We start from the raw sequence: 23,995 nt of genomic DNA, 5'->3' as shown, positions 1-23,995 counted from the left end.
ATTTTTAAAAAAATCAAGAGTACAAGAAATCTAATTTATACAAAGATTATACTTTTCTAACTACAATAAATCTAAAATGACTAGATTAGAAGGAGATCTAATTATATTAAAGATTATAAAACTACTATGAACATTTATTGCTACATCTATAAGAAGTATTTCATGAATAACATCTCCAGAAGACAACGGACAACCATCTATGACTTCTACATGAACATGTTTAGTTTTTTGTACTAACAGTATTTTATGACTTTTAACAAATTTTATGTCTAAGAAATAAGCTAAGGTTCTTGGATCTATCAAGGCAGAGGCTTTATAATTATGAAGTCCTAAATACACATCTATTATAAAATAAAGAGATGGTTTTGAGAAAAAGATAGGACCTTTATTAGAAATTGTACAAGATTCTAGCCATATGGTCCCTATTGTAGCTGGACAAATTCTTTATTTGACACATTATCTTCTTTGATAATTGTACTCCTCATTTTGGAGTTTTGTTGCTTCTTTGGACAATGTTGAGCACTGTGTTTAGATTCTCCATAATATAAGTACAATCCTTCCTGATGGAAATGAGTCTTTTCTTGCTTGATAAGAGGTTTAAAACATACCACATCAATTTGCATATCTTCTACTTTTGAATGTATGTCTTGAGGAGATGTTAGTATTGCCATTGAATGGTAGTAATGTTGAGGCCTACTTGTGCGACTCTCAGATCAAAATGATGTCACTAATAATGTTTTACAACTCACTACATATGCTTTGATATCATGTAAGAATAAATAAGTTGTATTAATCATGCATAATGTACTTTGATATATAATAATATAAAATAAATCTTTGAATATGAATATAAGGCCTAAATAATTTATATATCTAAATTAAGTAGATAATAAACATTTATGATCTTAAATGAATTATGTTAATATGCTTGCTATAAGCACTAAAGAAAGTTATAATGAATAAAACAAGTCAAAAATATCTTCTTTTTATCACCTTTTAATTTGATACTTGTATGTAATCATGACCATTAATATTGTATAAAAAACACACCTACAATTCCAGAAAGTTGTTGATTGAAGAATTCTTTTGTTACTAAAGTATATTCACTTCTTTCTTTCAAACAAAAAAATATTAGTGACATCAAGCTAAATAACATACTTAATTTTGTCTTGGTTTAAATTTTTTAACATCGTATTTAAAAACATATGAAGATTAAACATGCTATCAAGTATTCTTTAATGTTCTTATTTTAGCTGTACAACTAAAAATTTAAAAACAAAGCTTTGAATTTTAATTTTTTATTGTTATTAGATGTTTATTTACTTCATAATATATTAAATTGTATTGTTGCTTTTCTATTGAATGATAAAACAATGTTATCAATACAAACTTTTAATGATGATATTGTCAATAGATTTGCATGTATTTTACTTTTTAAAGTGAAGTCAAGGTGAAATAGTTGTTTTGTTATCTCTTGTTATAAAAAGAAATATCAAAGATCAATGTATTAATATTTATTAATAAACTCAGAAATTTCTATCAAAGAAAGACAAGACTAATTATTACCATACGATATGCTTGGACATTGGAATAAATTTTTGAATTCTTAATTGATAGTTTGTAATTAATGTAGATCCTTGGTAGTAGACTTCTTTACTTAAAGACACTTGTATGTTTCTTCAAGTAAAGAAGATACATTGAGTGTGCTAATTTTAATCTGATTGTATTGATTAGAGCACTCAATAAATTTTTGTAGCAATCAGCTTAAGATTGAACTGATTGCAGTAATACATGTTATTTGTTCATAATAAATTATTAAAATAATATTTATTTTTACATTAAAGTATTTAATTTTTTTTATTATTTTTAAATTTATACCTCAAATATATGTATATGCATATGTATAAATGTATATGTATATATATATATATATATATATATATATTCTATCAATGTTATAAGAATATAAAATTATTAATATAAAAGTTTTATTGAATTAATTTTATTTATTATTTATAAATATTAATACCATTTGAGTAGGAAATAATATTTTTTATGTTTTCATTCTATTTTATAGTAGACTTATAGTATCTAGAATTAGAAGATCTAGAAGTTTTGTTTTACAAAAAAACATATGTCAGTGTAAGATTAAAAACAAAAGTGTGAATTTAAGGAGATAAAAATAATTATGAAAAGATAACATATTACTTGTTTTATTTGAATTTATATACTTTAATACTAAAATTTAAAAAGATGGTGGAACAAGATCAATTAGAGAAATAGATTTTGATAATTTCTCAGATTTTGACTTTTATAGCTGAATGAGGCAAATTTAATGGAAAGTTATTTTAAAATTAGATTATTAGATTTTATATTCTTAACTTATTAATATTGAGATTTCTAAGAATATAATGTTATTTAGAAGTAATATGGTATAATTTTAGTAAAATTAATGTTATATGATTAGAACCAACAATTTTGATACTAATTTGTACAATTGGTTTTTTTATGTTCTTTGTTAAAAATTAAAATAAAATAAAATATAATTATTAGAAAATTATGATAAATTTTATAAAAATAATTTTAAGTATTATAATTAAAAAAACTAAGTTAAAATTATTAAATTTTAGAAAAAATAAGAATGAAGGAAAAAAATATAAAGTTTGTATCATTCTAAGGCCTTAAATACTAAGCCAATTTTATTAAATTTGTAGGAGCAATTATTTTCTTAAGCAATAATGTTTTATTCACTAAATTCTTTATGATTTTGTAGCATTAATATAAGTATACTTTATATTTTTATTTGCATGTGATTCAAGACTCACATACATAATAAAAAGTAAAACAAATAAATACTATTGCAAAAACAAACATAATTCCAATTTTACTTTAACTATTGATTAAATAAATATCGAAATTCTAACCAAAATTAATTAGAATTTTATTGACATCATTAGATGAAATAAATGCAAAATGGTATATATGGTTCTATTATTAAGTTGAAATAGCAATAAGTTTTCAACATTAATTTTTTATTAGATATTTAAAATATATTTGTAAAAATAAGATTTGTCATCATTCATTTTGTAGTAATAAAGACACTTTTGTTTTAAATAAAAATAAATTATTTATAAGAAATCTATAAATGTGTCATCTACAATAGCAACTTTTATTATTTGTAAAAACTCTAAGAATATTATTAAAACTTTAGATTTTGACATGGTCATGTGGCAATGTTGGTTCCTAGTATAGTTTAGAAACAATCTTGTTTCAAAAAGAAACTATGATATTTTACAATACTTTCAATTAAGTACTTCATATTAGTGATAGAAATATTTATTATTATTATTATTATTATTTTATTTAACTTTTCAATCTGAATACCGATTGGATGTTAAGGAGGATCTTGTGTATATATATTTAAGCATAGGAAAAACTGTGGTTTACATAAATTAAAGATTTACACACAAGCATGTATTTTTTTAACTCTCATAGCACTAGATTTTGAGTTAATGTTTTATTATATATATATATGTATGTGTGTGTTGATTTATAAAAAAATATTGAAAGAAAAAACAGCCAATTTATGATAAACCTTTAGATTGTAAATGCTTTGCATTTGAAAACTAGCCGTTTATAAAAACTTTCCATAAAGTATAATTAAACGTAACATAAACACTCTTATGAAATTTTGTATAATCATATAATTATTTTGATTATTTATAATAAAGTCGTAATATTAAAAATAAATAAAACTTATAAGTTTCTTAGAAGTATTCTATTTTAGTACAAAAATTTGCATTACCACTAATATGAATAAACAATAGCTTTATGTGAATATCTATAATTATTTTTCTCTTATTCATGTAAAGCAATATTAATGCAGAAATACAATATTAATATACATTATTCTAAAAATATAATTATAAAAAAAAGTGCATAAAGAATAACGATTTTGTCATATTTAACTATTTTTTATAATGTATTTGGTAGTCTTAGTATTAGTTTGGTTTTACTTATTTATTTCTGTGGTGATGATTATTTACCAATAAAACGTAATATAAATGAATTGATAAAACATTGATTCAAAAAAAAAGTGAAAACGTATTTTGGGTTTGATACAAAATACTTAACAGCTATGATTTGGGCTCTCGCTTGTGCAAGAAGAAGAACGAATAACAATAATTATTTTATGGTATGAAATCTGAACCACAGGAAAAAGAGAGTATGAGAGAAACATGGGAATTTTAGAACGAAAAGCAAACGAAACGAATTCAAACTCCCAGCGTGGGAGCATGAGAGAGCGAGCGGAGTTGAGTGAGGGCGTTCAAAAGCAGTTTTGACTCGGGGGGGGGGGGGGGGGGGGGGGTTTGCTGCGGGCAGCCCGAGAAAGCTGTTGAGTTCCAGGTAAAGCCAGAGAGGGAGGGAGGGATGGAACCTGGGCTGCCTGCCTGCCCGTCCGTGTCAGCCGAACACTCCCGAAGGCAAGTAGGGTTTCGGCTGCGTCGGTCGAGGGCGTTGAGTCCAACGTTGCGATCGGGTGGTGTCGTTCGATTCGGCTGCGTTCGGGTTGTCGTCGCGAGATGCAACTCAACGCCACTTCGTAACGTTGGTTATCACGCTGCCACTCTCTCAACCCGTTGTTTCCAACCCTAAGCAAAGCAAGCAAAGCAAAGCAAAGCAAAGCAAGGCATGTCCTAGGGCGTATCACCTCCTCCTCCTCATCTTTTCCCTTCCTTGGTTTGCTTGTTAGTTTACGTTTGGCACACCACTCATCCATCCCCTGCCCTGTGTCGGCGATCCCAGCATCGCTCCCTTTTTTAAATTCCCGACTCTCTGCTCCACGCTTTGGGTCGAGTGTTTCCGAGCTTTTTTCTTTTCTCTTTTTTCTTTTCTTTTTGATAGTCACTGGAATCACGGTGTTTACCTCGCTTAGTTTAGTTTGGTGCGTTTTGGCGGGATGTCTCAGATTGTGCGATCATCACGAGTTTGTTTCCAAAGAATTTCGTGACCTGTTTGCGTGTCGCGCCTATGTGTTTTTCCCGTGCTTTGGGGTGTGCTTGGGGTCTAGTTTATTCATTTGTTGAGTATTAGGTCGGGTTTTATAGTTGTAGGATTCCAATTGTAGGGATGCTTATGAGCGCGGAGAGCTTGTTTATATTTTTGTGCCGGTTGGTCGATCTATTCGGTTTTTCGGAGATTGTGTTGAATTTGGATGTCGAGTTTGTTTCGCTGATCGTGCAGCTGAGGGTTGGTTGACATGCTTCTTCTGGGAGGTCCAGTTAGTGTGATCTGTCGTGGACTTGAAGCAAGTACTACTTTTCTTAGTCGCAATTTGGTTGTCGAATTTGAGATTTCGTGGTATTTTAGAGCAATGACCTTTTCCCGCGCGTCTGCTTTAGATGAACTCCATGCGGGAGCTTTTGCTTTACTTCATCCCCTGTTCAATGATATTGTATGGTGGCTTCAGCTGATTGCATGTGCTCCTCCTGTTCGTAGAGTATATCCTTGAATTTAGGTCTATCGGCTGCAAATTAGTTTAACTTCGCCGGGGTGGTTTCGTGGTGCCATTGCTCGTATATTATTTCCAGCAGAATCCGTCCTCCTGTTCTCAATATTGTTCAAACTCTAATTGTTTCAAGGTTCTCTGATCGAGACCGTGTAAATTGTATTGCTCCGTCAAGGAATCTTTCGAGTTTAATTTAAAAGAATGTAAGTGTGAGATTTCTCATTTCAAAGTTACACTTACAACTCTGCATTATTCTTATGATCCACTCCCCATCCAAGCCATAGAAACTTACCGTCCTATGATTCGGGTGTTCAAAGTTGAGGTTTGAGGTATTTTAAAGAGTCTTTTCCGGTGCTGAATCTCGAAGAACTGAATAGTGTTTCAACTTTAGAGGGGATATGTGCGTGAAGAATTAGGTTGTTAACTACCGCTTAAATTCCCTTCATCTATGAGAAGCAGTGCTGGTGCAGGGTGGTGGACCTTGGACTTGACATTCGTGCAGTCAGGGTTGCGGGTTTTGACAACCTTTTTGCGCGGTCTTGGACCTTAGCTTCAAAGTGGATTGCATTTAACAATGTCTGCGATTTTCGATAAGACCAGTTACCTTTGAATAAAAAATTTCCTGCACCATGACATGAGGTCGCTAGGAAGCTACCACGTCTTAAAATTACACGAGATCTTGATTTGTACTTTTCGGTGATGAGCTTATTCTATCAATGGATTTGATCACCGTCCTGACATTGCGTTGACGTGCTCACCATTCTCACTCTTCGTTTACGCGTTTTAAACTGACTGGGGAACATGTCGAATCTGCAGCACTCACGACGGACTAATGTCTTCCAACTACAAACGTAATCATTCTTATGTGAAATGGATTTTGTGCTACTGATTTAATAGGAATTTTGAGTGTTAACTTGTTGCATTAGGTGAGTTTGTGCAAAGATTTAGCTGTTCACTCATATATTTGGTGAGCAGAAATATCATTGTTAGGTATGGCATTGAGTAACTTGGTGCCAAATGTGCATGTTGCAGTTCATATTTTAATTATGAATTATTTTGACTTTAATGATGTAAGGGCCGTTGTTGAAGTTATTTACTTGAGGCGATTTGTTCGCCCAATTATCATGTTTTGCTAAGTACGTGTTGTCTTTGTTTTTCTTTTCAGATCTGGCCCTAAAGTTCGAAGCATTGGTCACTGGCATTTTGCATCCAACATGAGAGGTCATGTAGAGGAACTCTCAGACGCCGAAGGTGGAAACTTCAAAGTAAAGTCTTCTCGTATTCTAGGCAAAACTCTTGATTCATCTGTATCAGGTGCCCACAGATCAGAGAAGAAAGCGACCAAAATTGTTTTGAAACTTTCCAATGGCCACTCCAAGGATGTTCCTGTACAGGAATCTTTACCTGCCAAGTCTCGACCTCGAATCATAATAAAGAGACCAAAACGGCCCGTCGAACTCGAGGAAGAGATTCCTTCCCCAGATCCACTCCCCAGCTCACCTTTATTTCAAGAGTCTGAAGACGAGAAACGCAAGTCTCGGAAGCATGGGAAGAAGCGGCATAGGATGCTGGAGGACTACGTGGAATACCCCGAATTAAGCTCACCTTCTTTTCTTAATTCTGAGGAAGACGAGGGTGTAGTGGATGAAGATGGGGAAGATGAGGAAGAGGAGCAGCCGCGGAAATCTAAAAAGCATAAAAAGAAGCGGCGTAAGAAGATCGAAATGGTGGATGATAGTGATGATGAAGATTTTGACCCCATGGCCGAGATGAGGAGAAAGAAATCGGGCAAGAAATCTGGGGACTCGTTCGCAATGAGCACTCCAACGTTGCCAAATTTACTTGTAGAAAGGATAGATATTCTTGGAGATGAAGCAACCAACAAGAACCTCCACGAAATTTCTAGACCAACTGTAGCTGCTCCACTTGCTACTTCGGGTCTAGGGCAGCGTTCTGATGATAATCCGATTATGAAGACTCTACAGAAGTGTCATCGCATTGCAGCCAGTTTGAAGAGTGAGCTGAAAGCGACTAGTACCTCTGACGATGCCGTGAGTGTTGATCGGTATGCCGAAGTTGATGCTTCTGCTGCCAAGATTGTTTCTCAGGTATGTTTTACAACTTATGAATGGAGCGTGCTGTTATATCAACATTTATTCTTTACATCTCAGTTCAAAATTCTAGATCATTTTACAGCCCCTGGTGCTCCTACCACGAATGCATCAGCTTTTTATAATGTGAAATTTTCTGTGCTACCAGTCAGATGTATGTGTTGCTTGCGGAATCGCTGAGAACGATGCAGGGCGTGTCCTCAAACCTTACCAACTAGTGGGAGTCAATTTTATGTTGCTGTTACATCGCAAGAATGTAGGAGGAGGTATTTCTGCTGTACATGATTGTCTCGAAGCATTCATCAAGTTCTGTGGTTTTTTAGACTTGTTGCGTGGTTCCTGTGAAGATTATTCAAAGTAAAATCTGAAGGAGGATAATGATGACGGCTCTAAAGAAACATTATTTTAGCGATGATTTGTTTGGGTTTATTGAAGTGTAGAGTCCTACCATTTCATGTGTATTGAATGTTGTTCATATCTGTATGTTTGAGGAATGTCCACTACAATATGTTAAGTGCAGGTGTATCAGGATAAGCAAAGAAGTCAAGATGCTACCAACATATTTGTAATGGTGTGCTGATCTTTAGTTGTTGTTTCCAGCTATTTTGGCAGATGAGATGGGTCTTGGGAAGACTGTTCAGGTTAGCTTGCACACTTTGCTTACCTTTAGCCTCAATCTTTCATACTCTTTGCATATGATGCTCAGCTTTGTCTTAGGTTAGATGACGTGGTGGCTGCCTCTCTGAGTTTGAGCTGCCACAATGGTAAAGTGATTCTTATCTCTAATGGCAGTCTATAGACTGGGCCTGGTGGTCTGCGTTTTTATTGCTCAAATTATGAGCTTATTTTAAGCTATCCATTACCTAGATTTTTCGTTTGGAATCATCGCAGTAGTCTTATTACGTCAGGTTCAAAATCCTTTAATACGATAATTTACAAGTCGTTTCACTGCCATCAATAGATTGTTTAGTGTCCTTTCATAATATGTGCTAGCTTCAACTCACCCAGATATGTTTGTCTTTGCTGTCTATTCAGGCTGTTGCTTTTCTTGCACTTTTAAAACACCTTGATGGAGATCCAGGCCCTCATTTGCTGGTTGCACCAGCTTCACTGCTGGAGAACTGGCTTAGAGAAATTAAGAAATGGTGTCCTGCGTTTACAGTTGTATTATACCATGGAAATGAGAGAGCCATACAGTATGAAAGGCTGCATCGTGCTGCTAAAGGAAAAGGACCAGCACCTTTTAATGTTATGCTTACGTGCTACTCCCTCTTTGAGAGGCAAAGGTTAACGAATTTTTCCTCTTTCTTTGGTTATTCTATTTTAAACCTAACAGCTCGGGAGGGAGCATTATTACATCAATAGCTTATCCCATTTATATTGTTCGTTTGCTAGGCTGAAATCTTCGAATGTTCCAAATCTAACAAGGTGGATTTCATTGGTAAACCGAATGTCTCCTCATTGTGTCCGTGGACCCTATAACTTGGTTCAAATTTCTCCTTGCTGTCTTAAAGAAGAAACTCAATATTAGCTATCACATTCTCCTAACATCCTCCGGACCCTGTTTTCATCTTGTAGATGGCCATTCAGTATCCGGGTTTAAGCTTGAATCACACAATTAACTTATGGTTTTGGATTAGTGTTAAAGCAACTTAGTTCTTAATTTCTGACAGTGAGCAAATGAAGGAAGATCGAAAGTTTCTGAAAAAATGGAATTGGAGCACTGTGCTTATGGACGAAGCACATCTACTCAAGGATCGTGGTAGTTATCGCAGCAAACGGTTACGTGATGTTGCTCAGAAGGCAAAACAACGTGTCATGTTGACAGGAACTCCTCTTCAGAATGATTTACAGGTGTTTCTGTTTGCTTTAATCACTTTTAGGCTTCAGTGCTCATGATTTACTACGCGCACTTAGTATGTCTTATTATTGAAGACTTAGTTGGGAGATATGTTGTGCTTAGTCTCAATGGTACGATTAAAATTTTATTTTTTCTCAGCCTGCTTTTCGATTCTATATATATATATATATATATATATATATATATATAGATATACTAGGGGAGGTATAAGTAAATTTTGTTATTTGTTTTGCTATTTTAGGACATTCAGTTAATACCTTTTTCTTAAATCACGAGTAACTTTGGTGCCGTCTGGTTTCATTTCGCAGGAATTATGGTCACTTCTGGAGTTTATGATGCCTGATATATTTGATACTTCTGGTGTAGACCTTGATCAGTATCTTGGAACTAGAAATTGCACATCCGGTGTTTTAGCGCAGGACAAGGATTTGATTAATCATATCAAGGCTATTCTTGGTCCATTCGTGTTACGGCGTGTGAAAAGTGATGTAATGAGGCAGCTTGTGGCCAAGACTCATGAGGTGCCGTGCTAAACTTGTGAAGAGGATCTCTTTGTACCGTATGTGTTGTCATGGATTTCAGGTTTGCTTTTTTAAAAGATTTCTAAACTTGCTATTATGATTTTTCACAATTTTATTTTGAGATTGATGGTATTGGTATCTGGAAATGGGGCAAACTTAAAACTTTAATAACTCCATCTCGTGAGTCTCGCTAGGGATTTCTCGAAGCTTATGCTGTCACAGGTATCTGCGTATTTAGGATTTTCCAACAGTTGCTAACTTACATTTTCGATATCCGCCTATCGGTTGTTTTGTCTTTCTGACATATGTTTAGCAAGGGAAATCGCTAATCAGTTGTACTGGTACATGTATGTAGGTTATCTCTGTTGATATGCTTGAGGAGCAAGCTCTTGCTTACAAGCAGGCCGTAACTGAGTACCGCGCTTTAGCAATGGCTGCACGAGCATCCAAGACTTCAAAAGCTACTTCTACCAACATATTGGATTGCTTAGCCCGTCGACAAGTATCAAATATTTTCACACAGCTCAGGAAGGTTAGATTGTGGATTGCTTGCTTACTTTGTAACTCGGCAAGTGCCCAGCAGATTACTGTGTGATTACACTTATGTAATTTTAGTACCTGTTCCTAATATTCTCCATTCCAACTGATTTCAATAAATAAATTTTAACGTACCGAAATCGTTTCGGACAGCTTGGCAATCACCCTTTGCTCATAAGACGGGTTTTTACGGATGAAACTGTGAAGAAATTAGCCAAAAAGTATCACAAGATGGCCGTGTTTGGTAATGAGTGCTCGGTTGAGCGTGTTCGTGAAGAGTTGAGCAATTACAGTGACTTCACTTTACACAGAGTGGGTCCAGTAACCCCTAAACCTGCATTTATTTGATAGTTAGCGTGTAGACAGAAGCAATGGAAAATAGATTGTGCTGTTCCTGCAATTTTATAACTCATGTTATGTTTTGTTTATCTAACTCATTTTTATTTTAATTTTATTCCAGGGATAGTTATTGCTGTGCATACCGCCTGCTCTGAGCATTGGTATAGCTACACATGTTGATATAACTTTTCCTTTATTATTGTGCAGATGTGTTTGACGTATGGTGGAGTTCCTGGAGGTCAAGGAAAGCTTGACGATCATCATGTTTTGGCATCTGCTAAATGTCAAGTGAGTGTCTGTACCTGAGGTTGCTTGTGGTTCTTTGTAGTTCATCCTTATCCGAACAATGCTATCCAAGTCTCTTTAGTTCATCAAAATAATTAAAGTACCGGTCGGTGTCATCGTATACTTTGTCAAAACTGGGTACTTATAGCGTCGAGTTTTGAATATCCCTGCAGGCTTTGGTAAAGCTGTTGCCTCAGCTGAAGAAGAATGGACACCGTCCTTTGATTTTTAGCCAGTGGACGAACATGCTGGATATCTTGGAGTGGGCGCTTGCCGTAATTGGACTTCGATTCACTCGTCTGGATGGCAGGTACTATATTTTGCTATCCATTTAATTTCTTTTATGTACTTAGTGATGACCATTCAACTTACGAGTTCGTGTTTGTGGAATCTTCAAGGTAATTTTCTTCACCTCTAGTGACATACACTAAAACATCTTAACGCTCTGAAGTAATCTTGGTACTAGTCCTGATTCCTTTCATCTCTCTTGGTACTGGTTCTGATTCCCGTCATCTTTCATATTTGCTCCTTCACGACGTAAGTTACAAAATTTTGTTCCTTGATTACACGAAGAACATGTTCAAGCTATTTGTTCTAATTTCCCCCAGGTCGTTGTGTGATCAGTACGCCCGTGACTGAGAGGCAGAATCTAGTGGACGAGTACAACAACAATCCAGATATCTTTGTCTTCTTGCTGTCAACCAGGGCTGGTGGGCAAGGTCTGAACTTGACTGGTGCTGATACTGTGATCATTCATGACGTGGATTTTAATCCACAAATGGATCGTCAAGCTGAGGATCGTTGTCATCGAATCGGACAGTCAAAACCCGTTACTGTGTATCGGTAATTTCAATTTTCATGTTTTCTTCTAAGACACAACATGCCTAGTGTCTGGAACATCTCTGTCTTAAATTTCATTTTTATCCTGTCTAATTTTCACTTGAAAGGCACGAGTTTTATGTGGATCAGTTTGTAGCCTTCTCGTCGATGAAAGTTCCAAGTTAATACATGAAAGCATATGGCAGCAAGAATTTTGGTACATAATCTGTGATCAAAATTTCAAGAAAGCATGTTTTTCTAACCTCTCGACAAATATTCATAAGATCCGTCTCATAGTAGTTTGTTGCTATAATGTTTTGTAGGCTTGTGACTAATGGTACTGTGGACGAGAGCATATTCAGAATTGCCCAGCAGAAGTTGGTGCTGGATGCTGCTGTTCTGGAGTCTGGTGGAGATAAGGAGTCTGCTGCAGTTCAAAATGAGCGTGATGTGCGAACTATGGGAGAAATTTTGTCAGCTCTATTAGCTGCCAATACATCGTAGTTTCTGTAAGTTTGGTCTCGCAGATAGGGAACCACTAATCAAGTCGCGTCTCGTTATCTGTGTACAACCAACTGTCACATATTGAACTAACATTAAAACATTTACTGGGCATTCCCAGTGGCGTTTAGGTTTAGTCAGGTGCGCAAGACAATGTTCATAAGAATTTCTGTCGAAGTCATTGAGTAAGCCTGGTTACAATCTAATGGGATCGAAACCCTTAAGTTGTTTACAGAATCTTGCAATTCATTTCTTCATTGCTATTTTAATCAAATACGAGAAAACTTCTTGATCTTAGTATGGTGAAAGTTCTGAGATATGGTAGAGCTTAGGATTCTCGTTGCAGCTGCAGCCTTGTAAATCAACCTTCATGGTATTGTAATTTTATTCATGTTTTGCCATATCTCGGGCATCATTTCTGTTGCTATATCCTTATTGCACACGGCGCCTTTTATATTAGAGAGATTACAAGGGTTTACATTTTTTATGTCAGAATTCTTTTACGACTTTTGCTTTAAAACCGTGTTTTTATTCTGTGGATTGTAGCTTCTGCCTTGAATCACAGGTCCGCAGAAATAGTTCAAATTAGTGTTTGTTTTGTCTTGAACACGGATTTGCAGAAAGATGAGTCGGATTTTCTCATCCACCTTTATCAAATGAAAAACTCACTCCAGAGTTTTGTTGTAATAATTTGAGAGATTGAGAGACATTTGATCACAGATATCATTTTTAGTTAGTGAATAAAGGCTTCACTAATGGAGCAAAACAAGTTGTCTAGAGCAGCCTTGGTGCATAATCTTGGTGAAAGGTCTATCTTGTTGATTAAGTTATTCTGTCGAGTCCCTGAAAGTAATTTTTTTCCCCTAATGGCGACGTAGAATTGCTGTCATTACACATGTGCCCATGTTACATTTCGTTGATTAAGTTATTCTGTCGAGTCCCTGAAAGTAATTTTTTTCCCCTAATGGCGACATAGAATTGCTGTCATTACACATGTGCCCATGTTAAATTATGTAGTAAGTGATTGACTTATATAATTAGTTGTATTATTTCTTTAATATTTTTTTAAGGGAATGTCAAATAGACTAGGCCTTTACTAAATGATTCATTCATCCTAACCATCATGAAAAAATAAATGACTTTTGGATTCATTTCTCTACTATTGGATCTGAAATCAATGTAAACCAATCACATTCATTGTGATTATCATACTCTTTATCATGGGTAGGTTGATTTAGTAAAAACCTAGGTCTATTTAACATTCCTCTTTCTTTATTTGTCTACTTTTTATATACACATAATAATGCTAACACAAACATAATGTGATTATTTAATTTTACTATAATAAATTCATGTTTTGATGTTTACATAACATGTGAGCTATTTAAAATTAACAATATTATGATATAGCTCACATGTTATGTAAACATCAAAACAGAAATTTAAACTGCATCAATCTATATTGTTTTTATATCTACAAAACATAACTACAAATAAATGTTTAACATGCTAGTTTAAATCTCTTTCAAAAATAATATTTAGTTATTAATGATAGTCTAAGTCTTTTATTTATAATCATGTTGTAATTTGATTATTAATGAAACTTTTTGAATGTCTTTTAAATATAATCTCTTATCCATTATTATTAAAAATATTAACCACTACCATCACTAAAATAAAAAAATATTTAATCAAAGAATATTATTCTACAGTTGGTTGTGTTAAAAGTTCTAATGTATAGTTGGCTTTGAAGTACTTACTACTAAAAATATTTACCTACAATGTTCTTTCAAAACTCTCCTTGTGATATTCATAGTTGTAAGAATAAAATGGTTCTATTTTTTTAATATTTTAATAAAATAATTTGTTTTTTTTGGTAAAATTATCTAAAAAACTTATGATTTTTTCTCTGTGTTTTTTTTATAAATTTAAGTAAATGCTTCTATATTCACATTGTCACATGATGTGGCATCAAGTGCCAAATCTTGTTGGATGTATGTAATTTAGTTTGGTTTAATGGTTTTCTATCCACTTAGGTTTTTTTAATTACTTGATTTTGTTAGTGTCAACTAGGGTTTGAAGACTTAAGTAGAAAAACCCCCTTGACTTAACATTCTTATTTAATCATCTTGTGAGTGATTTTAAGAGAGAAAGCTTGTGTTGTAAGGATTTGCTTGGCTATGGTGATTTAGCCATTTAGTAAAACTTTAGGGTTTTTTCTTCTCACACTTGTACTCTTGGATTCTTCCTTTGTGATATATGAGGCAGCTTGACTTAGTTGTGTGTAGATTCATCATCTTTCACTTGACAAGAATATCCTCTCTTCTACAACTTGTGGTATAGTAGATTGAAATGGAGTAAGGTAGGCAACCCATTGTCAACTACCCCTCCAATTCTAACATATAGGCCTATATAATTCTATTAGTTTGGCCACTAGATTTGACATTTTATTAATTGGAAATAGGATAGGGGTTGGTTAAAATGATGTTAAGCTACGAGTAATAAATTAAATTCATTGTACTTGGAATAGGTATGCATGAATTATCAATAGTTGGCACTTGTTGATTGGTTGGGATAGAATAATAGTATAATTAGGTGCCACACTTCTCTTGATAGTAATAGTAGGTGCCACACATCACGATTTTGTAAAAGTTGGATTCTTGGTTTTTGTAACTCACCACCAGTCAAAATTAGGTAGACCTATATGTCTAATATGGATTGAAAAGAATCTTCAGCTAAAATATTTATATAAATTCTATTATTGAAACAAATTGTGTGGAAACACTTGAAACCCTTTTGATTTCTATTTCTCTACATGGGGATATTTCTTCCATATTTGCAACTATTGGATACATGCTGAAATGCTTAAGTTATTGAAAATGGATTGTCTACCTTAGATTAACACAAAATAAAATAAAAACTTTTTTTCAATTTTTGAGGGCTCTTGTAATGTTATGTAACATTGTTTGTAATGTTTTGGTACATTGATGCTCTTGGAACCCAGTCGAACCCAGTTGGACGTAGATCTTGCAACAAAAAAACTAAAAAAAAAAAACAATAATAATAATAATAATAATAATGGCACAGAGGGACTGGCAGGGTTGCAGTGATGGGTACGGCCAGGTGCGGTACAGGAAGCATTTGGAGCTGGTTACTGTGCGAGGCGGCTCTGGATTGGGATGTGGGTCGTGGGAGTCTGTCAGCGTAGGAGGGTCGCAGTATTGGAGCAGTCGGTGCAGGAAGGCCACAATTCGGTGCGGTTGCTTCTGCGGCGCTGTGGTGCGATATGGTATGGTCAAACGTCGGGTTATTGTTGCTGCACTAGGGCTTGGTTATGGTGAGCATTTTTGTGTTACATTTTGGCGTGGCACATTATTGGGTGGATTGTAATGTCGCATGTATTTGTTGCGGCAGTGATGAATTGTGCAAAATTTCAATTGTTGTGCGGTACACTGTGTGTAAGGCATTGTCGCGAAGTTGGTGCGAGTGGAGCAAAGTCGCGCAAGGGAGCAGTGAGTTGATGATTCTTGGTGACAATTTGCAACACGTAGCGGCAATCGGCGACACTTCGCGGTGAACTGCAATAACCTGCGGCACTTGACGATAGGGCCAACGCGGTGATAAGCTTTGCGTGGTAATAGGTCCCACATGTAAAGAAAGCTTATTACGGTCATAAGGCCACGCCGTGACAGGAGCACTTGGTTGTAGAAGCCACACGGTCAAGGGCCAGCGTGGTCATAGGCGACAGTGCACAATAAGAAGGCTTAAAATTCTCAAAGAAATATCTATCTATCTATCTATCTATCTGCCCAAAACTCCTAAGTGACAAGTTTGGAAGTTTACTCCAAGAGCATACAAAATCCAAACTTGACCATCTTTGAATCATTTTTATATAAAAGATGTCCAAAGAAGCCAATGGCATTCTTAGTTTGTGAAGTGGAGATCATTTGGAGCATTGAAGTAGCATTTATTCAATGCCATTTGCTTTCTAAGTGAATTTTTATTTCTTTTTTTCTTCAAATTTTATTTTGTTGCAATTTTCTTTTATTGTAAAAGGTTTTGTGATTTGTAACCATCAACCCAAGTAGGTGCCAATTACTTTGATTCACTTTTTATTTTTGACCTTCAATTGCAGACATGTGCTAGTTGCTTGATTCACTTGTGATTTCTGCTTTGTTATTGCAAAGGAGGATCTATTGTGGATTTTTGGTTTTTGCCTTAGTACCTTCTCTTAATTGTAGGTATTGTTTCCAAAGGTTTTCCAATGCTGCCGAATTTCATATTGTACTAAGCTACATTAATAGTCATATTATAGAAATGAGGTGAAGCTGATGGCCAACAAGATCCTTCTATTTGTTCGCTTGTTGGCATTATAGTGATCTAAAGATGATTATTAGTGAATTGCAAAGATTAGTAGTGTATATTGGTACAAGTTGCCCTTAAGTCTTTAAATAGTTATAAATACCTAAGTAAACTATATTATAATGCATACCATGAATTAATATTATCAATCTCCTTCACCATACTATTTTGATACTAATCACATTTAAGTCTTCAAGCCAATGGTGGATATTTAAGAGACTTTACTTGTTCCAGCATTAAATACTACTAGAAAACTTTGGATCTTAAGTATCGATATATTTTATAAGATGGAAGACAATCCTTATTGCATAGACAAAGATTAGTTCTTAGGGCAAGCTAGGGTCATTTTCTTGCCAAATTGGAAGCTTAAATTTCAAACATGGATGAAAAAAAAATGCCAAAGATTTCCTACTTTCAATGAGTGGTATGTTTTTGAGCTACTACTATAACATTTGAAGTATGAAGCACTCTAAATCTATGAAAGATGGAATGAAGAGTACTCTTTTGAATTGATAAAGGTAGAGTATAATTAGGGGATAAGAATAGAGTTCATTTTAGCTTTTAAAGTAGGTACTATTTTTAACTTAATTCTTACAATAAAAGAAGAAGAACCACTAAAAGCAAAAATTGGTCTATCTCTAAAAGACACCAAATAAAAAGAGTAGCAATAGTCTCAAATAATATCCTATCTACTTTATGACAAATGGCTCAAGCTATGAAGGTGATAATGTTTGCAATAAGAAAGCTACTATCTTTTAAGCCACTACAAATATTTATCAAACACTTGAAGAATAAATATAGGAATTTTAGGTTCAATCAAAGGCAATGTATTGAAGTCTTTTAATGTGAAAAAGGAGACACCTCTTGTACTATGTATATTCATTTGGCTTAGTTTGCAATGGAATCAAAAGGTGTATTTGCTAAAAGCTAATTTTTTAAGATTTTTTTAATTAAAGATTGATAGACAACTTCTAAATTTAGCCATATTCAGAATTATCTTCAACTATGATGGTAAGGCAATACTTGTATAGGCATTTTTTAAAGTCAAGAAATATAATAGGATACTTTATCAACATGTTGCTATTGATATAGTTGCTTAGTTGACAAATGTGTTTAGGTCTAATAAGGTTGCAATTTCTATGAGTATCTTGCCAAAAACTCAATTCAAAAGGATTAGGCATTGTTAGAAGTGTGGTGAATCTTGCCACATCAAAAATAATCTCAACTGTTCTAAAAAGAAGAAGATCCAACATATAGAGAAGTCTAAAGAAAAAAAAAAAAAAAAAATACTAAAAGAAGAAATAATTAAAATGTGTTTATTGTGATAAACCTAATAATATTAAAAAATTTGATTCATTTTACATCCAAAGAAGCAGCCTACTTTGAATAAAGAAAGAGTCTTAGAAGCTAATATTCTCAAATTAGAAAAGAGATTCAATAGTATAACCTTACTAGACCAAGTTATTAGATCTCATGTGAATTCTAAAGCTAAAGTAAGTTCTTCTACTTTGGATAATTATATGTTTGGTACATTAAGATAAATCGTAGTTGCAACTCCCACACATGTTCAAACATCAACAAAAAATATGGCACCTACCACAAGTGAAGTACTAAAAACCTAGCATGGATGTCAAATTAATTATGAAGATCATAATACTTCTAAAGGGGTTGTTGTCATGCTATGAAGTGATTAATGCTAAGATGGATGGTATATGGCATGCTTAACACCATCTCTTTTTATCTTTCTTTTAGGTGATAGGATTTTTTCTTATTATAGAATGTCTTCCAACCATGCTTCATTTGTTGATAAGGATTGGAGATTCCTTCTTTTGTCTTTGCCACACGTTTTTGGTAATCCAGTTGCTATGATGTTGGTTTGGTTGGATATATTTTTATTGAAAGCTCATTGTAACATTGATCTTTTAGTATATGTGTATTATTTTCTTAGTTAAGTAGAAGAGATTCTAATCAGCTAAAGGAGGTACTTAAGAGTATGTTGATTGTGCATTTGTATTTGATTTAGATTGCATATTTTATAATTGATTTATAGTACTTAATGTACTGTATATAATAATCTTTGTGTACACAACAACTATCACATAATGCAACATCAGATACCAAATTCCATCAAATATATATAATTTAGTTTGATTTAGTAGTTTTCTATTCATTTGGTTTTTTTTTATTAATTGACTTTGTTAATATCAATTAAGATTTAAAGACTTAGGTAGAGAGACCCTCTTGACTAGACACTCTTATCAAATTAAGTCTTGTAAGTGATTTTGAGTGAAATATATTATGTTATAAGGATTTGATTAGTTATAGTAATTAAGCTATTTAGTAAAGCTTTAGGATTTTCTCTAATTACACTTGCACTCTATATTTGTGGAGTCAGAGGTAGCTTGATTTAGATGTATGTAGATTCATTATCTTTCACTTAAGACAATGTTGGTTGTGCATTTATATTTAATGTAGATTGCATACTTTATAATTGATCTACAACACTCAATGTGTTGTTTATAATAATATTTGTTTACAAAACATACTTTTGTGAATATATTTTTAGTATAATAAATATAAAATTTAAGTTCTCATTTATTTATTTATTTCATGTTTTATTTCAAAATAAATTTCAACTAAAAGTGGTGGTAGAAGAATTGTCCTTGTGTTATTACTTTTTGATATATTTTTAAATTTTCAGAATCTAAAAATATAAAAATATTATATTTTATAGTTTAAAGTACAAAAAAAAATTAAAATTTAAGATCACATAATATAAATCATCTAAATAAAGATATTAAAATTATATAATATTTCTAAAAATAAGTATTTTTTTTTCAAAATATATTAGTTAAAATAGTTTATAAAAATAAAGACATTTCAATATTTTCTAAAACTATGTAGAAATATTAAGTAAAATGGTTTCAATAATAATAATATTGTTATTGTTGTGATTTCTTATGGCAAGATTCTACAAAAAAATAATATTACTATTTTACATCATTAACTTAGTATAGAATAAATTAATAAATTAAATTAAATTAAATAAGAAAAAACATTTTTTAATATTTTAAAATAGATCTTGATATTTAATTTTTTAAAAATAAATTTGTGATTAGATAAGTATATAATAGATTTTTTAATATATATATATAAACATACATTTACTTACTTATAATTGAAAATATAAATATAAAATCAGTACATTGATGCATAAGTATTATTTTAATGAAACTTACTAAATAATACCTTCTATCCATAAAATAATTTAAATTTCTAAATTACTAGATTGCATCCGGCAAATAAATCAACCCAAATGTATTGCAGATATATTCAATGGTTTTTTGATAAATAAAATTTGATTCTTCACAACTTACGATTGTATCTATTGTTTCTAAATGTTTCTTTTCCTATCATTACAAGGCTGCAGCTGATGGAGTAGCTAAGAGCTGGACGAACGGTGGGCTCTGTTCTATTGCTTAGATGGATTGTAGCATTCAGAGAATTGAAGTGCTTAGTGTACTTGATCCTAGCAAGCACTTCATTACAGCAAACCACCATGCAAACAAGAAGCATCACCATTGAGCAACAAAAAGGCCCTGGTCAGCATTAGTCCAACATCTGAATTAGAAAAATGTCGATACAAACAACGCCACGACCAAAGTCTCAAACTAACTCTCCTCCCATGAAACTCTTCTTCGATAATCAAGATTATACCAGGCTTCTAGTACCAACATCTCCTGAAGGAAAATCCCAGTTAACATGCAGTATGTCACAAAGAATTAACTAAAGATCAATATTCATCAAAGAATCATGTTAAAATCATAATATGCCCAAAATTTAGGAGAGTTTTCTATGAGGCGCAACCTGATCGACTTCTTTGGAAGCCTTCCCTGAACCAGATGCATCTACTAAGTATACAGCCTAGGAAAGAACAACAAGCTCTTGCATCGTTATTGATGCAGAAGCAGATCCTGTAGCGGACTCAAGAAGGCAGGACAACTTCCACAACCAATTGCTATTTCCGCTCTTTGATCATTGGGAGACTCATGATATAGACCCCATCGACGGTTTTCAATCGTGCCCTGAGTAGGCCACGGCTGCCATGGAGACAGAAAGACATTATAGTCCCTTACGCCAGTGAAAGGTGGCGGATCCCGAGGAAGTCAGAGGCCTAAGCGTAAGTACGTGCCAACCACAAAGCTGATTACATATCGAACACACAGCTATAAGACTGGTGAAAGCTAAATAATACAACAGACATGAGACAATTTCCTTTCAATCTAAGCTAGAAACAAAAACCCTACAGCACAACTCCAGCGCAATTTTACCAAATCTGAGACAACAAAAAAAACTCATCCTTATGTTCAAGGGATTAATTTGGTAGACCCAGTAGAGAACACGTCACTCGTGCCCACATAAATAGAGGCTGGAAATTACGCAACAAATATGGGCTGATTGTGGCATAAAACATGGCAACACCCAAAAAACCCACCTTGATCATAATCGATCCCTGCGCCACCTGATTTACAACATTGGCCCTGTCACGTTGCTCGCAACCACCTTGTACCTCCTGCTCAGTGCCATTAACAAATTCCCAGCATGTGTTTTGCCTTCCATAATTTGTTCTATCTCTTGATCAAGGAGGTCTCATGTTTTGGATGTTTTATTAGTTTCTTTTTCATTTATTTCCAAGTGAAGGGTTTCCAAGGTTTCCAATTCTAAGAGTTTGAAGTCAATTTGTATAAAAGAAAGATGATCTAATCCCAAATTTTATAGGCTTAATGACAATTTTAGAACCTATAGAGAATAAATTCAGGTTTTTTGAGGGTGACACAAATCATATTAAATATCAATATGAAGGCTGATTTTTCCCTTCTTAGTGTTAATTTCCACACTTATGTACCATATAAGCCAAATAAATATGGCTTTTTTATAAGAGCAAGGGTTAGACTAGACATTAAATCATTTAAATAAAAAGTCTTCATCAAATAACAAACTCTATTTACATGCCATAACTTGATAGATGAAATATTATTTTGAATTAAATTTTTATCAACATGAAATACTTTTATTTTGGTTGGTCAAGGTAAGACAAACCATTTGCTTTTTTAACACTAATGTATTGATTAGGAAGTTTAAACACTACTTTTGGTAAAAAAAGCTGTTTCCAATTTGTATGTTCTTCTTCATGTGTATAAATAGTGTCACTCTTGTTTCTTTTGTGAAAGTTCTTTTTCTCAAATGATTCAACCTCGGATTGTTGCTTCCATCTCAAACTTTCTTGGCATATGTTGCCTTTGCTACAAATAACTCTGTAGAACTCTTAATATTAATAAATAATAAATAAATAAAATATAAAAAAAAACCTAATATTGATATTAATAAGTATGCAACACAGGTAAGGTTGTGCATGGAGGCCTATCCTTGCAAGTATGCAATGCCAAATTCTAATTCTAATATTTTGTTCTTTGTTGTGCCTTGCCCCCACCAAATTAAAAACATAGTAAATTGACCTCAAATTTGGCATTTGATTAGAATTTGACTTGAATATTATTAAAGAAAAAAAATAAAAATAATGCACTAAAGAAAATTCAAATTATATTCAATGAAATCAAAATACAACATATAGAATATTATTTGAAAATACAAAAAATAAAATATTATTGATTATTCTAATTATTTTTTAAAAACTTGAATACAATTATGTATCACCAAGATACTCAAATAAAAAAATAAATGAAATTGTTTTAATAAAATAAATATGTTTATTTTATTTTATTTAATACAAAATGATAATGCAAAATATTTTAGAATTTTTTAAAAATGGCATGTATATTAGAATAGACATATAGATGATGATATTTTGAGTTTTTTTTAATTTATTTTTTTGACAAGATTTAATTTAAAAAATTCTCTCTGAAGATTTCTAATAAATGTGAATTAGTCTAGATTCAAGGAAGTTGTGCAAATAATATAGAACCATCTACAAAACTTCTTTTACTTTTCTAAACAATTTTAAATTTCTTTAGACATTTTATGTCTGCTGTTTGTAATGTCTCTGTGCCAAGAACATTTCAAGATATTAGGAAAAATGACAATATTATCTGTATTGCTACATTCCTACCTTCCCACATTTTACACTGTAATATGTATTATGCGAAATTGCAAGGAATTGCCTCTCAAGAAGCATTCAAACCTAAATATCTAGAAAAATCAAAATAAAAAAAAATCAATAGACTCCTTAGAACCTTTGACAAAAGACTAATCAATGTAATTACAATTTAAATTATCAAAGATTGGATTTATTATTTATTATTTAAATCTTTATCATAAAGTCTATAAATCAATTATTTATTTTTTATGCTTATTTCATCAAATAATATAATATGGTTAATATTCCAAGAAAAGAGGTACTATTACAAGTAATTATTGAAATATATAATTATTGAGACTTTAAAGTCGAAGAAGTATTGAGTTCAAAAAAACCTTAAAATGAACAATTATATATTGAATACTGGTGCACATATAATATTAATAAAAAATTATACAAATAAATCTATGAATCTTATAAGTATACTATAAATAGTTATTTAAAATAAAAAATATCCATAGAGATTAGGCACCAATCATTTATATCAAGATATTATATAATAAAATAAATAATATCAAAATATATGATTATATATATATATATATATATATATATATATTTCATATCTATTTTAAACTTCTTTAAAATCTTTTATTTAGTAAGAAAAAAAATAGTTCATAGATTCATTTTAAAATTTATGATTTGAGAAATTGTCAAGTAAACCACATAAGTTGTTTTAACTTTTATGTCATCAAAACTAAAATCAATTTCAAACATGCAAATTTTTTATTAAAAAAATTATATATTAAATAAAAAATTACTTTAATTTAATTTTTATACTAAAAAAATATTATTATTATTATTAAAATCAAACTAAAATTAAAATAATCAGACATTACATTTACTTCAAAAAGTTATATGATAACAAAATTATTGAAGAAAAGAAGTCTAAAAGCTACAAACACTTAGCATCAACAAAGATTGTACTCCAAAAGAAGTGGAGAGAAAGATGTCTCTTATTTCCAACACCCTTTACTTATAGGTGGAGTTTATATC

The 23,995-nt window shown here is 32.6% G+C and overlaps 2 protein-coding genes across 3 annotated transcripts; both read left to right on the top strand.

Moving 5' to 3' along the window:
- Positions 1–4,533: 4,533 nt before the first annotated feature.
- On the top strand, positions 4,534–12,910 carry LOC112282493 (protein CHROMATIN REMODELING 19). The gene is made up of 14 exons (XM_024520124.3): positions 4,534–4,690; positions 6,326–6,360; positions 6,675–7,617; positions 7,769–7,886; positions 8,221–8,261; positions 8,656–8,906; positions 9,294–9,474; positions 9,790–10,002; positions 10,358–10,534; positions 10,693–10,851; positions 11,086–11,166; positions 11,337–11,473; positions 11,788–12,006; positions 12,306–12,910. The coding sequence occupies exons 3-14, from the start codon at positions 6,724–6,726 to the stop codon at positions 12,484–12,486; spliced, it is 2,652 nt and encodes an 883-aa protein (XP_024375892.1). The 5' UTR covers positions 4,534–4,690; positions 6,326–6,360; positions 6,675–6,723; the 3' UTR covers positions 12,487–12,910.
- A 1,451-nt stretch (positions 12,911–14,361) lies between these two features.
- Positions 14,362–16,470, top strand: LOC112282437 (uncharacterized). Of its 2 annotated transcripts, none has more exons than XM_073534368.2 (2): positions 14,362–15,772; positions 15,947–16,470. In XM_073534368.2, the coding sequence occupies exons 1-2, from the start codon at positions 15,562–15,564 to the stop codon at positions 15,997–15,999; spliced, it is 264 nt and encodes an 87-aa protein (XP_073390469.1). In that variant the 5' UTR covers positions 14,362–15,561; the 3' UTR covers positions 16,000–16,470. The 2 variants fall into 2 exon arrangements, with proteins under 2 accessions (XP_073390469.1, XP_024375779.1); XM_024520011.3 differs by having other exon boundaries at positions 14,362–15,820.
- Positions 16,471–23,995: the final 7,525 nt, after the last annotated feature.

Source organism: Physcomitrium patens, chromosome 5 (assembly GCF_059467195.1).
Source record: "Physcomitrium patens ecotype Gransden chromosome 5, ASM5946719v1, whole genome shotgun sequence".
NCBI lineage: Eukaryota > Viridiplantae > Streptophyta > Bryopsida > Funariales > Funariaceae > Physcomitrium > Physcomitrium patens.
The sequence above is the reverse complement of the archived record's forward strand: the minus strand, read 5'-3'. Positions and strand labels throughout refer to the sequence as shown.